General features: G+C 48.4%; 1 protein-coding gene across 2 annotated transcripts in view; it reads right to left on the minus strand.

Moving 5' to 3' along the window:
- HDAC7 (histone deacetylase 7) overlaps positions 1-14,993 on the minus strand; it is a 49,884-nt gene that overhangs the window by 13,604 nt on the left and 21,287 nt on the right. For both annotated transcript variants that reach the window (XM_027844452.1, XM_027844453.1), the window contains exons 3-16: positions 11,837-12,021; positions 11,588-11,678; positions 11,126-11,228; positions 8,922-9,037; positions 8,553-8,678; positions 8,157-8,248; positions 7,848-7,958; positions 7,448-7,628; positions 6,940-7,136; positions 6,491-6,649; positions 4,846-5,068; positions 1,884-2,017; positions 1,623-1,743; positions 1,189-1,238 (exon numbers count right to left, since the gene is read on the minus strand). In XM_027844452.1, the coding sequence (XP_027700253.1) occupies positions 1,189-1,238; positions 1,623-1,743; positions 1,884-2,017; positions 4,846-5,068; positions 6,491-6,649; positions 6,940-7,136; positions 7,448-7,628; positions 7,848-7,958; positions 8,157-8,248; positions 8,553-8,678; positions 8,922-9,037; positions 11,126-11,228; positions 11,588-11,678; positions 11,837-12,021 (1,889 nt within the window). The remainder of the gene's footprint in view (positions 1-1,188; positions 1,239-1,622; positions 1,744-1,883; positions 2,018-4,845; positions 5,069-6,490; positions 6,650-6,939; positions 7,137-7,447; positions 7,629-7,847; positions 7,959-8,156; positions 8,249-8,552; positions 8,679-8,921; positions 9,038-11,125; positions 11,229-11,587; positions 11,679-11,836; positions 12,022-14,993) is intronic.

Below are 14,993 nucleotides of genomic sequence, written 5' to 3' on the forward strand. Positions count from 1 at the left end.
GGAGCTCAGGGTTTTAGTCAAGCTGGGGGTTTAAACCCCAGCTGACCCTGCTCAGGCCCTTTGGGATGGTCCAAGCCGGAGGGGCCGTCTGCACCACTGTCTTCCACTCAGGGCCCTAGCCTGGGCTGGGAGGCCTCCCTCAACCGAGCCCTAGGGCCATGGTTCCGCTCCCCTCAAAGGCTAGGGAGGGGCCAGGAGGGAATGGTAGGGAGATGGGGCGTGGTGGACCAAGAGAAACAAGGAAGGCAGAGAGAGTCACAAGAAGCTGGAGAGAGAAAGAGAAAGAGAGAAAGACAGAGGTAAAGGGAGAAGGGAAGAGAAAACAGAAGTAACAACAGTTGGAAAAACCAGAAAGTGGCAGGAAATAGAAGTTTTAAACAAGGTACTAGCTATTCCCAAGTTGTCCTACCATCATCTGCAGCTTTCTGCTTTCCTTACTGTACCCAAACACCAGACCTGGATTTTATAATTTCATACTTCCAGCTCAAGTTATAACCAAGTCCACCAGGGCATTCAATCCTCCCACTCCATCTACTCTTGGTTGGTACCTCCTTTGCTCTGAGGCAAAGAAGGCTAACTGGTGGGCCACAGTATGAGATGTAGACATCCAGCATAGGAAAAACTCATAATGGGGGAGCAAAGGATCCCACATATATAGCGAAGGCCTGCTTTCTGGAATGTGGGGCTACTAGCTGTCATCACTGCTTTCCAACCCATGCCTGAAAGGTTCTACTTGTCTGATACTTGCAAGTAGCCTGGTGGACTATGTCTGATGACCAATTACACTTCATGGTAGGGGCAAGGGGCACATAGAGCCCTTGCACAAGGGAGTGACTGATGTCCCAAATCCAGATCTTGGCCCTTCTTCTCTGGTCCATGGCTCAGCAATGATTTGCATATCTGTTATGTGCCAGACAGTGTGCTCAGTGGCATGAAGGATACAAAAGATTCAAAGACAAGGTTATTATCCTCCCTAGCCTTATGATATATAAGCCTTCTAGCCAGTAGCTGGGAAGGAGAAAGGGCTGATAATTGGTAAGAGCTGCCCCTAGGAAGTTCTTTCTGGCTTACAAACTATGCAGGGAACTGGAGCGCTAGGGAATACAGAAAGGGAAGAGGAGGCTGGCAGAACAGGAACACTGCCAGCAGGTATAATGCCCAATCAGCGGGCTACAAGGGAGCACTTACCCCAACCCCACCACAGGGCAGCATCACAAACATCCTCTGCGCCAGGATCCCTGCAGGTAGAGGGGGTACATACAGAATTTTATGGGATATGAGTCCTCTACCCAACATCAAAGGTAAAGAATGGAGAAGCAACATAGGAGAAAGGACAAAACAGAGGTGGTTGGGGTAAGTATGGGCATAAGCATGGACAAGGAGCAAAGTCTGGGACATCAAATCTAGGGTGACAGGTTGAAGAAGGGTAGTGGAAAGCAGAGGTGAAGACCAGATCTGAGGTTGGGCTAGACTGAACAATTGTAGGGATGTGATGGGGTGGGTTTAGGGCAGGAGGCAGTACAGAAGGAAAAAGGCTAGAGGGGGGGGGAAGGCTAGAGCTGGGAAGGATGAGAAAGCTTGAGGATGCTACAGTATGGGGTAGGCGGGGCATGGTTTCCTACCTGCAAGCTTTCCATTGTCCAGTTTGAGGCGGCTAAGTGGGTTGGTGCCATAAAGCAGCACGTGTCGCTCATCATGGACTGACTGTAGCTCCTCCAATGAGGCCTTCCTGCCCCGGAGACACTGGGCAGAGAGAAGCTGTTACAGTCCAGCCGAGCTCCTGACTGCTGTGGCTCTCCCCTCTCCTGCTTGCTCCTCATCCTTCATACTCTATCCTCACTCCTCTTCCTCCCCATCCCCAACCCCAATCCCCATCCCCTCACCTCACACTGGCTCCGTAGCCCCCGTTCCTGTAGCCTTGACCAAATGCTCTGGATTCTGCCTGCATGCTCAGGATGGTTGCTGTTGTCCCCACAGGAGCACTGGTGTTTCAGCATCACTGAATCATACACCAACCCTGCCAGGGTGCCAGGCAACAAGATGTTGTTTGTGTGGGGACATTTCCCCATAGAGCCATAGCCATGCCCAACACTCTCAGAAACCATCACATAGCCCAACACAACCAACTGCCTGGTCAATGCTCAACTTCCCTTTATAGGGCCTAATGTACCTGCACCCCAACATTCTCAAATATGGTCATGTTCATCCTGGTATAGTCCTCATGACTACACACAGCTGCAACCATTGGAATCCTGATACCCTCCCAGGTAGCCCACATGATCGTAGCCTGACACCTCCCCTCATTATCCAGAGCGCCCCTCCCAATAGCCTCCTTATACATGCCCACAACCACTCTGACATAGACTGGCACCTCCAACACAACCCAATGTATCCCAATCCCAAGCATACATGAGCATAGTAGTCACACCCAAACACATCAATTACAGACACACAGCAGTCAGGCAAATTAGCATATATCTATGTGGCCAGGCTATAAGTGAAATTAAATGTTAGTCTCACAGGATGCTCCCCACACTGAATGTCATAATCCTAAGGGGACTTAGAGATTAGAATCTGGAAATCCTAAATGGCTATTTGGTGATGGTTCAGTGGCCAGAGTGCTGGGCCTAGAGTCAGGAAGACCTGAGTCTGGCCTCAGACATTTACTATCTGGGTGACCCTGGTCAAGTCACTTAACCTCTGGAGAAGAAAATGGCAAACCATTCAAGTATCTTTGACAAGAAAACCTCATGGACAGTACCGGTGTGCAATGGTCCACAGTCACAAAGAACTGGCCACGACTGAACGACTGAACAATATCTCACAGTTCAATAGCAAATGAGATTATCTATCTATCTATCTATCTATCTGTCCATCTTTCTATCTATCTATCTATCTTTCTATCTGTCTGTCTTAGCATAGCCTTTCCCCGTTTATATCATTATCACTGCACCAGGGCTTGAGGTGGGGCACTCAAATAGTTCCCCGTTATTTTCTTGACCACCATTGCTAAGGAAGAGCCAGGGAGAGCAGAAGACAGAGGGGGAGTGAGAAGGAGAGAAGGTAGGAAAGAATAAGAGAAAAAAGAAAGAAGGGGAAAAGGAAAGAGAGAGAGAGAAGTACAGGAAGAGTGAACAGAGAATGGAGGCTAAGAGCTGCTGTGACCATTTTTGGATAGTTTTAAATGATTCAGAAGGTGGAGGATGAAATGAAGCCCTCCTGAGGTTAGTGGCCTAGCTCAGGCTCAGCACTTAGCTACCTTGTCTGTTCTTGGTTCTATCTCTTCCTCTTATCACTATGATTAGAGCTTAGGCTGTCTGTCCCCTTTTCTTAGGGTACCCTTGTTCTGAACCTCCTGTCTCTTAGAATTTCTGCTTTCCTTCAAAGCATGCATGGCTCAGGAGCCACCTACTATGTGGGACCTTTCCAGATCCCTCCAATTAGTGAGTGCTCTCTGTACTTTGAAATCATTTTGTATTTTCTGGTATCTATTTTGTATTTATAGGGCAGTTAAGTAGTGCAGGAGATAAGAGTGCTGGGCCTGCAGTCAGGAAGACTCCTCTCCCTGAGTTCAAATCTGGCCTCAGACACTTATAAGCTTTGTGGCCCTGGGCAAGTCATTTAACCTGCATGCCTTAGTTTCCTCACCTGTAAAATAGGCTGGAGAAGGAAAGGGCAAACCATTCCGGTACTTTGCCAAGAAAACTCCAAATGGAGTCACAAAAAGTAGGAAACAATTGAACAACAACATTCTGTATTTACACTGTATGCCCCCACGGAAATGTAAGCTCCTCAGGACTAATTCTCTTGACTGCAGCAGCATCTTGTACACTTAATACACACTTAATAAGTATCTGTTGAACTGAGTTGACCATCTTGTTTTGCCAACTACATCCCCTATAGCCTGGTCTGGACAAGTCTCTGGAGAGATCTGAGGCTGTCTCTAGACAGAGGGAATGCCCAGGCTTATGTCTTATGCCCAGGCTTCTTTTTTTCTGGCTTACTGGAGACCCTTGTTGGGGGAGGAGGGGGAGCAGGTACATATTTCCTTCTTAGTTCTGCCTATTGAAATCCTGTTCTTCTCAAGTGGTACTTTTTCTGAGAAGTCACTTCTGACCCAACTCCTCCCTGCCACCTTACACAAGGGTTCTCTTCATCTGCAATATGTTGTTGTTCAAAAAGCACACTGGGTATGTCTTTCACTCCATCCATCACATGCTGCACTGTTTTACTGATTTCCATACATGAAGTATCCCCTTCTCTTGATTTTAAGCTTTTTGATGGTTTTTCACTTTTGTTTTCCCATTGCCAAGGGCCATGGACATAATAGGTCTTTAAAGGATACTTTTGTTGTTGAAATTAAATGTATAAAGATACTTCAAAGAGTGTAGAGTGGATAGGGGAAGAGAAAGCTTGTGTTCTCAGGTGTCTCATGGAACTTGAGAGAAGAAGGTAAGGAAAAGAATCCTAGATATAGGACACCAAACACAATGTCAGAGCTGGACAAATGCATCTTTCCTGGGCATTACACACTGGACAAACAGGGCTTCAGAATTCGTGTACAAGGATGGATAAAGAGCAGGGGTTCTTAACTTGAGATATATTGTTTCCTGAATATTTTGATAACTGTATTTCAATATGATTGTCTTCTTTTGTAACCCTAGACATTTTATCTTATGTATTCAAAAACACTATTCTGAGAAGGGGACTACAGGTTTCACCAGACTGCCAAAGGGATCCATGACACATCCTGCCCTAGACACACACACATACACACACACACTTTTCTTCCAATAACCTTTTCCCATGGTCTTTTTTCTGCCCTGGTCCCAAACTCAGTCTTACCAGTTGTATACGGCAGGGTCCTGGCAGGGGTCTCAGGGCAAGGTAGTACTAAGGCCTGGCTAGGTGGTTCTGAAGTTGGCAAGGAGATGGGGGCAGCTGGGGAGGACTGTGCCCTGGAGAGGGGCCGGTGTCCACTTTGGGTAGAGGGCAACAGCAGTGAGTCACCTGAACTTCCCCTGGGAAGCCGACCCAACAGCCGTTGCTGCTGTTCCCATAGGAATATCTGAAAGAGAAGATGGCTTCTTAATAATTTGATTTCTTCAGCTCTCAACACTACCTATCTGCTCCTTCCTCTAGACTAGTGGTATTAAACTCAAATAGAAAACAGATCCCTGCTGGCTGCATATTGACTAGAAAATCTCAGATTAACATTATCTATGTTGTATGTATTTTTATTTATCTTGTTAAAGATTTCTCAATTACATTTTAATGTGGTTGGAGCAGAGTGCACTTGGAAGTTTTGCTGCTTGTCTGCCTTCAAGTTTGACACCTCTGTTCTAGACTTCATAGCAAAATAGGATGATAGATCTCGAGCTGGAAGGCTACCTAGTCCAATCTCCTTATTTTACAAGTGAGAATACTGAGGTCCAGGGAGATTCAGTGACTTCCATAAGGTTATATAGGTAGTACCAGAGATAGGATTTGAACCCAGGTCTTCTAACTCTAGAGCCAGGAGTCTTTTCACTAAACTACCCTAATGTAGTTTCTCCAGAAAGTCCCACCAGAGGGTTCTAGTGCCCATTGCCACTGATTCCCGTGTTGTTTTCCCAATTTCAAAAAGGCCTGGCGGGGCAGCTAGGTGGCACAGTGGATAGAGCACTGGCCCTGAATTCAGGAGGACCTGAGTTCAAATCCGGCCTCAGACCAAACACTTGACACTTACTAGCTGTGTGACCCTGGGCAAGTCTCTTAACCCCAACTGCCAAAAAAAAAAAAAAAAAGACCTGGGCTGATCATTGTCATCTCACCAAGACCCAGCTCTCATACTCCACAGCCAAGACCCAAGCTGGGCTCTCCAGTGTTTTCCAATTATGGTCCTGCTCAAATCATAGAATCATAGATCTTTCATCTGGAAGGGGCATGAAGATTCCCCAATGCTCTTCACTTAGGGTCAATGTGTATTTAATCTTTGGCTAGTTAGTTTAGAACACAAAACTAGCTAGCTAGTTAGTTAGAATACTGGGTCAATGAGGCCAAGATCAGAGGTTCACAGCCCACGTGGGAAAATGAACTCTGGTTGTGTTCCATGGCCACAGACTTTATCCCTAGCTCCTGCCAACTGCCCTAAAAATGTGTACTGGTCACAAAAGAGACTGGTTGAGAGAATGTGAATGGACTTTAGACTACATCCCCCTGGAGACAAAACTCCAGACAGTGTGCCCTCTGGTGGTGGTGAGCTGTAAAATTATCTTTATATGAGAAGGCTGTTACATTTTTGTTGTATATGTGTAACTTGAATTCAATTGAGCTCATGCCACTGTGAGGCAGGTGTTGTGGTGAGGCAGGAAATAAAGACACTAGTGCCCTGGAGCTGCTTTCTACTCTGATGGTCCCATCTCCTCCTTATTCCCATCCTGGCCTGGCTGTGCTCCTATAGCCCCCTACTAATACCCAGAAACCTCAGTGGCAATGGGAGGCTGTCTACCTGCTGGTGCTGCTGGGAGGAGGCAGAACCACCAACTTCAGGCTTCCCATGGCTGAGGTCCCTGTGCTCTGGGCTTCTGAGAGATGCCTCGTTTGTCTCTAGGTCTTCTGCTGATGGGATCTGCCGAAGTCGAGGCTTCTCACTTGGTTTTGCTGGCCTCTGGGGAGGACAGATGCCAAGGGCTATTAAGTGATTCTGAAGTCAGTGAGGCAGGGCTAGAAAGTAGGGTGGGCTGGGTGAACCTGATCTGCTTAGCCAGCCACTCACTCCTATGCGCTTTATCTAGTTGAGAGTAATTGCTACCAGCCCACCCTGGTCTTAGCCCCTTTCCCTCCAAAGTTCCCCCTCCTCTTTCACATCACCTAAGCCTAGCTTAGAACCCTATCATAGACGTACTTCCTGACCTCCTACCCCCATCCCTCCCCTCCCCACCCCATTTCCCACCTCACCTTGCTCAGCTGTGAGTGTTGTTTCAGCCAATCCAGGCGGGGCTGTAGGGAGCCTAATGGCTGGGGAGCAGTGGTGCTGGGGGGCAGGGGCTCTGAGCGAGTCCGGCTCAGTGGCGTGTGGGGGCCTGAGCCTGAAAGCCGTTCACTGGAGAGTAGTGATTGGGCAAAATGGAAGGGCAGTGGCCCAAGCCCAGGCACTACAGAGAATGAGAATAGGGTGAAGAAGGGAGGGAAGCAAGAGGAATGTCTCAGAAGCTCAGAGCAGTTGGGAAGGGAGGAAGGAGCAGAGGACATAGTCATGGGGGACGGGGTGGAAATGTGGGCATAGAGGGGAGGGGCTGAGCAAGGAAGTTTGGAGGGGCTGCTGGCAGGAAGGTCATACAAGGATCTTTCTAGGAAAGGGTCAGTCACTTCTGGCGATATATTCATTAAGGTATAGGGACCCATTCTCCTACAGCTTATTCCCTTCCCCACCAATACCTTCCCCAGGAGCAAGAGGGGGCCTCACCAGTCAGCAGTGGGGGATGAGATATTGAGGGCTCCAGGATGAGGATGGGCTGCAGGTGGGATGCCAAAGTACCTCCTGCCTCAGGCTCAAGGCCTGGGGGCAGGAAGAGGGGACCATGGGTGCTCCCCAGGACAGGTCCCCGGGGCCCCAAAGCAGGATGAGTCCTTCGGTCACCATCAGCCTGGGAGAGAAGCACAGGGTGAGCAGGAGGAGGCTAGCCAAGGGGGAACTGAGTTACAGGCTAAAAATAAAGGAGACGTAGAATAGAGATTGAATTGGGGGGAGGTTGAGTAGGGAAAAGCCTTAGATAAAGAAGAGGAGGAAGAAGTGAATGCCAAGGAAGAGCTAGGAAGAGAGTACAGGGGGCTTAGAGTAGAGAGGAAGCACCCTAGCCACTTACCCTGGTGGTAGCAGGCAGTCCCAGGGTGATTTCGGGAAGCGTGGACACCGTTGGTAAGGCAAATGGGGCAACTGAACTTTCCTGTAGTCGAAGCCGTTGGGCTAAAAGCTCCTGCCACAGAGAGCAGAATGAGAGGTCACATCACTCAGACTTTCCCCCACATGGAAACCATTCTCTCTAGGATCTGTACCCTAAATTTTCAAGGGGCAACTAGTTGGGTTCCAAAGGCTTGAAGGTACTCCAGTGGCCCTCCCAAGGTCCCATGATCATTGCCGGGCAAGCAGTATTTAGTAAAGATGGGGTATTTACCTCAGAGCCCATGGCAGGTATGGGGCCATGCTCACTGTCATTGGGGGAGCTGCAACCTGAAACGGGTGTGCTGCTACTGCTAGGGGATGAATCTGGAATGTTGGGAGGAAAGGAAAGAGAAGTCCAAGGATGAGGAGCAAGGTCCCGTCCTCCTCACCCCTCAACACTTTCTCTCCAAGAACAGACTCCTCAGTCTTTTCCATTCACCACTCCCTGCCAAGCCCCAGCCCCAAAGTCAGTCAAGCCTTCATTTGCTTGGTAAAACTGCCCTTTCTCTTAAATGGGGGACAAAGCAGCAGTCACCTTGGTCCCACCCCCACCCCAACCCCAGGGAACTCTGCCTGGTGCCTGGCCTGCTCTGGAAAGGTCCCCTCCTCTTCCCTAAATCCCCCTCACCCCCAAGGGGCTCAGTGGGACGCCGACGAAGGCTGGGAGGAGCGCTCTCCTTGCGGAGCAGTGGGTTCTTCCTCAGCTCCAAAGACTTCTTGGGCTTGTAACGCAGCTTCAGGTTGGGCTCTGAGACTGTAGAGAGGACTAGAGTCACCCTAGGCTCCCTACCCCCCTCCACTGACCCTCCTTCTTTGGTTCTGTCCCTCTCCCTCCAAAGGAGTAGAGGGAATAGCAGAGGTACTCTCTCTCACGGACCCTATCCCTCCCCTCACGTTTCCTTCCCTCCCAATTCTGTCCTTGTCCCCCTGACCTGCGTTATCTCTCCCATCATTTCCCTCACAACCCCTGCCACCCCTAGTTCTCTCCCCAGCTCACCTGTCTTACGCAGGGGAAAGTGTTCTGGGGAGTCACTGAGCAGAGTAGGAACTGTGGGCAGGAAGCTGTTCAGCACGGTGGGGGGAGCTCCTTCTGTCTCTAGAGACCCCAGGGTTCTGTGGAGAAAATGCTCAAGCTGCTCCAGAATAGCCGGGACCCTAATGCCTGCAGATATGTAACTGCACAGAGCCCTGAGCAGCTCTTCATGTAATCTAATCCACCTAGGTACTGAGACTTCATCAGCTACCAGTGCTTTCTATGCCTCTGGCACCAGGCATTAGGAAATGCAGAACTGATTCCACCGGGCATCTCTCAGGTAGGTTGAGACAGCAATGTGCAGGACCAGGCGCCTGGAGTTAGGGGAGGGGAGTCGAGCAGGGACCACAAGCTCCCGGAAGACAGCTTCTGAGGCAGTTAGGTGGTGCAGTGGATAGAATACCGGTCTTGGAGTTAGGAAGACCTGAGTTCAAATGTGACCTCAGACACTTATTAAGCTATATGACTCTGAGCAAGTCACTTAACTTCTATTTGCCTCAGTTTCCTTATCGGTAAAATGAGGATAATAATAGCACCTATCTCCCAGAGTTGTTGTGAGGATCAAATAGAATAATAGTTGTATAGTGCTTAGCACAGTGCTTAGCCCATAGTAAGAGCTATATAAATGTTAGTTCGAAGGACATCAATGGGTCTAGGCAACCTCTTGCGTCCATTTCACAGAATCATAGGATTTAGAGCTAGAAGAGAACCCAGATATAATGACATCTCATCTAATGCATGAGGAAATTGAGGCCCAGTAAAAAAAAATGACCGGTTCAAGGTCACGTAAATGGCCAAGTCAGGATTTGAACATAAGCCCCTGACGACCAATCTAATTTGCTTCTTTCTGTACCACTCGATCCCCTCATTTTTAATAAATGAGGAAACTGAAGTCTAGGCAACTGACTTGCCCAAGGTCACACAGGTAATAAGTAGAAGAACCAGAATTCAAACTTTGGTCCTCAGATTCCAACTTTCCACTCTACACCATTGCTTCTCTGGGCAGGCGGGAACTTAGTTGCCCCCATGCTGACCCCTTATAATAGGCTCCAGAGGGTAGTACTGTGTGTAATCGGTCTCCTTGCCTCAAGTCTCCCCTCTCCAAACCAGACTCTATGGAGCTGCTGGGGATCTTCCTGGAGCAAAGGTATCCTTTGTTCAGTAAACTCCAATGGTTCCCTCTAGGATCAAATATAATCTCCTTTGTTGGACATCTAAAACCCTTCACAACCCAGCTCCCACCTACTTTTCCAGGCTTTTTTATCCATATGGTATTTATATACTCTATAGTCCAGACAAACAGACCTTGTCCTCACATAGACTATGCCATCTCCAGGCCTTGGCATATGCTTCTCCCTTGCTTGGAATGCCCTTCTCTTATCTTTGGCTTCCCAGAAGCCCTAGTTTCCTTCAAGCCCAAGCACCATCTCTTACCTAAGATAAAGCCTTTTATGATCCTCCCCAGTTATTGGTGCCCCCTTCTCTATCACCTTGTATTGATTTTGTATATATTTATAAGTGCACGTGTTTCCCCTAATGTAATGGAAACAGCTCCTTGAGGGCAGGGACTAACTTTTGTCTTTGTATTTTCATTGCTTAGCACCATGCTTGGCACACGGGAGTCGCTCGACAAATTCGTACTGATTTAACTAATCAGCGGATGGAAGGAGTAGTTCTGTGCACTATCTAACATTTTGGAGGCTTTGAGGCTTGGTTGGGTCAGGTGGTCAGACCAATGGACACCGACGCCGAAGATGCACCTGCCCTAAGCGCTATGACGAATGTGTGTGTCCAGGAGGGTTTTAAAGGAGGAAGACTTTGTGGGCAGTGGGCTGCTGTTGTGTATGCTTTAGGTATGGATGTGTGAGGAGGCGGCTGTGTTCTCTTTGTGGGGTGGTTAGTGTCAGAGAGCTAGGGGGAAGCGGGGGGATGGAAGGAGTTGATCGGTGTGTGCTTTGGGGGTCATAGCTTTTTTTCTTTTAATAACACAATTGGGGTTAAGTGACTTGCCCAGTCACACAGCTAGTAAGTGTTATGTGTCTGAGGCCGTATTTGAACTCAGGTTCTCCTGACTCCAGGGCTGGTGTGCCACCTAGCTGCCCCAGTCATAGCTTTTTTGTTAAGAACAGGGAGTGTACATGGGTGGGGGAAAGTAGGGAAGGACTCACCTGAAGGGGATGTTGGAATGGGTACTTCTTTCCAGTGCTGCCTGCTGCTTCTTCAGGATGACTTCAGCCAGTTTCTGTTTCACGGCATGGCTGGCCACAGCACCTGGGGGTAGGGGGGTTGGAGGGAGAGAGGGAGTAGGTGGGTGGGCTCCTAGCACATTCTCTGCCCAATGCCCAGCACTATATGTACCAGACACTCCCTCCCCATATCCCAGGTCTTCTCTCAGAGCCAAAAAATACAGTTATAAAACGAACACATATTTAGAGCTAGATAAACTGCTGTGTGAGGGCTGACACAGGTACGGAGAGGACCGAAGAATCTCTAACTCCTCCTTCCCCCCTACCCCCCACTTTTGCCAAAGATGCAGACAACCAGGGAAAGCCAACCAGCCCTGGCGCTTGCCCCAAGGACGGTGAGGGGCGTCTGGGGACGAGAACCAAGAAGAGGCCTCCTCTATTTACTCCGTTTGCTCTTGTCCTTGTGGAGAAGTTGCCTCAGTTCCTGCTCTTGATGACCTCCTGGCGCCTCTTGCACTGGAGTCTCCAGGGAGAGCTGGGGATGGAGTGATGGAGAAGTCAGGAGAGTAAGGGGGGGATAACGGGCTGCGGGAGGAGACTTGAGCCTGGTGAGGGACACACTCAGGGACTAATATGAGGGTGTACGGGATACATACATCTAGGGATGTATCTAAGGTCCTGGAAGAGACTTACCTGAATATGTTCAACCTGTTGATGCTGTAGACCAGCAAGAAAGAGCTGGTGGTGCAGATGCTGAGAGCGCTGAAGGGCCAGCAGAGTTGGTTCTGATGCAGGCTCCACAGGGGGCCTCTGCCCCACCCGAAGGTCCATGGGCTGGAGCTGAGGGACTGGCAGTGCTGGGCGGAAGGTGGAACTGGCTGGGGACAGGAATTGGAGACACAAGGAAGCATTGTACGAGGAGCGGGAGAACTGCCCTAATCACCTCTGCTCCCCCCCCCATCCATATACCACAGCTTAGAACTGCAGCCCCCCTCACAGGGACAGCCAGTGAGCTTTGCAGTTGTGGAGTGAGTCCCTCTGGCCCTTAGTCTCACAGTTTCCCTAATCCTTCCTTCACCCTGTGAGCAATCCTGCTTTCCCTGGAACTGAAGGGCCCATTCCCAGTAGGGGCAGACTTCAAATGGGCTAAACCTGGAGATACTGGAGTCTGGTACAGACCCAATCAAGTCCTCCACCAACATAGTAGGACCTAAACTATTCCTCTTGGGCCTTGCTTTCCCCATCTGTTAAACAGAGAGGGCCTTCATGAGAACAGGCTAAGTGACTGGGACCTCCAACTCACAGTCCTTCAGACTTCTGACCCCTGGGTTGCTGGGAGCAATCTTGGCCACAGAAATGAATCATTCGGTTCATTTAGACCTGTGCTAATGTGCCTGCATCCTCCAGTGCCCTCTGTGCCCAGTGGCACAGCAGAGACTACAGGCACAGCTGTCTCTTCCTGGAGTGCCCTCCCCACCCACTGCCAGGCCGGCCCCTCCATGGTGCTGGGAACCCTGCCAAGGTCTTGGGTGAAAATGGCTATTTATAGCCAGCTCCCAGAGCAGGTTCCACCAAGCACAGCCGGTCCCTGCAGTCAGAGAAGCTCAGGGTGGGGAGGGAGGGAGGAAGAGAGGGAAAGTATCCAGGAAAAGGGAAGGATTGTAGAAGGTGGAGGGTAGTGCTTGCCCTACCTGGTAACACAGAAACGAACCTAAGAAACTTTCCAAAAGAGGGGGCTTATATCTTTTTGAAATTTTTAAATGAAAAAAAAAACCTTTTTTTTTTTAAGGGGAACATTCATGATGTAGGGAGCTCCCTTAAAAGGGACTTCCTCTATCAAAGCAGATCAGCACTTTTCTCTGCAACTTTTAATCTGAGAGAAGTGCCCGGGGCACTGGGAGGCTAAGTAAATTACCCTCAGGTAATTCCTGAAGGGCAGCCAGTCCTCGCATGCCTCATGCCACACTGCGTGGCAAGGTTTCCATGAAGGTGGATATCAGATATTCCAAAACTGAGCTTCCTCAAAGCAGGGCACCCAGCCATGTTACCCAGGGCTGATGGAAAGGTGTGGGGCAGGATGGCATAGTAGGAAGGACACTATCTTAGGAGTCACAGAACTAGAGTTCTAGTCCTGGCTCTTTTACTAACTAGCCATGTGACATCGGGGGAGTCACTGTACTTCTCTGTACCTCAGTATCCCTATCTGTAAAATAAGAGGGTTGGAGTAGATGAGAGGTTCTTAAGCTTTTTGGTTGGACCCCTTTGGCAGCCTGGAGAAACCTAAGTACCCTTTTTTCAGAATAATGTTTTTAAATATTGAAGGAAATCTAAGTTTTGTTAGAGGATTGTGAAAATGAAAATGTAATTTTTTTCCCCTTCCAAGTTCATGGTTTTTCTGGGTTAGTTCCAGGTTAAGATTAGATGATCTCTAAAGTCCTTTCCAGCTCTGTGGTACAGTAATTTCAAAGACCAATGGAGTTAGAGTCAAAGGACTTGGGTTCAAATCTTGGTTTTGCTACTTACTACAGCTAGGTGGCACAGTGGATAAAGCACTAGGCTTGAAATCATGAAGACTCATCTTTATGAGTCCATATCTGGTCTCAGACACTTACTAGCTGTGTGACCCTGGGCAAGTCACTTAACCTCGTTTGCCTCAGTTTCTCATCTACCTGGGGAAGGAAATGGCAAACCACTCCAGGATCTCTGCCAAGTAAACCCCAAAATGGTGTCACAAAGGGTCGGATACAGCTGAACAACAACACCAACAAACCTGTGTGACTTTGGGAAAATCACTGAACCTCTTTAGGCTTCATTTGTAAAATTAGGGGGTTGGCCTAGATGAACTTTAAGGTTCCTGCCAGTTTTAAATCTATGATCCTGTCACCCCAAAGAAACTAGATGGCTATTCTGTGGGCTTGGGAGTCTGCCTGAGGATAAGCTTCCCAGGTTTCCCAGAGACAAAGTACTCTCCCCTGAAGGGGCCCCCAAATTCACATATTTCCTTAAGTTTTGGGAACTAGAGGTAACATAAAGCTATGTAGATTTGTTTAGGACCCCTACTGATGAGAGAGAAGGGAAAAACCAACTTCTTAGAAATGGTTAAATCCTGACAAAATCTATGCTTTTTTGTTTGGCCTTTCTTTGTATGTCCTATGCTAAGTACAATGCCTGGCACATAAGTAATGTTGATTGACTTGACTTGACAATGAGTCCAAGGGCTTTGGCCACACCTAGACCAGCCTAGAAACTTGAGTCTTGCTATCTTGCCATTATCTTTTCACTTCTGACACTTTCTAGCTATGTGGTACCATGCAAGTCACTTAACCTTTATGTTTCCTCATCTGTAAAATGAGGATAATGATAAAGGAAGGGCAGTGAAGGGAATCAGCATTTATTAAGGGCCTATCATATGCCAGGTAATGTGCTATGTGCTTTACAAATATTATCTCATTTGATAATAATAGCACGATAATAATATTAATAACAGCACCTAAGTAAGTTGTGATGATCAAATGAGTTAATGTAGTATGTCAAGTTCTTTGTAGACCTTAATGCACTAACTAAATCAATGCAGACTCATACAAACTGACACTGGGCTGGAGGGTTGCTGCCTAGAAGCCTGGGAATCCCTCTCATAGGAAGCCTGGTATTTATGGCCCTCCACAATATATCCTTATTACTGTCTTACACAAACTCTCTGTTCCAAACAAGTTCACTCGCTCTCCTCGGAGCACTCCATGTGTCTATCTGACCATGCTTTCGCTTACATAGTTCCTTCTGCCTGGACTGCCCTCCTGACTCTTTGCTATTTATCTCTACTCTATCCATTCTTCAAGGTCCAACTCAAGGC

Source organism: Vombatus ursinus, unplaced genomic scaffold (assembly GCF_900497805.2).
Source record: "Vombatus ursinus unplaced genomic scaffold, bare-nosed wombat genome assembly UNPS02014941.1, whole genome shotgun sequence".
In the NCBI taxonomy this organism is placed as follows: Eukaryota; Metazoa; Chordata; class Mammalia; order Diprotodontia; family Vombatidae; genus Vombatus; species Vombatus ursinus.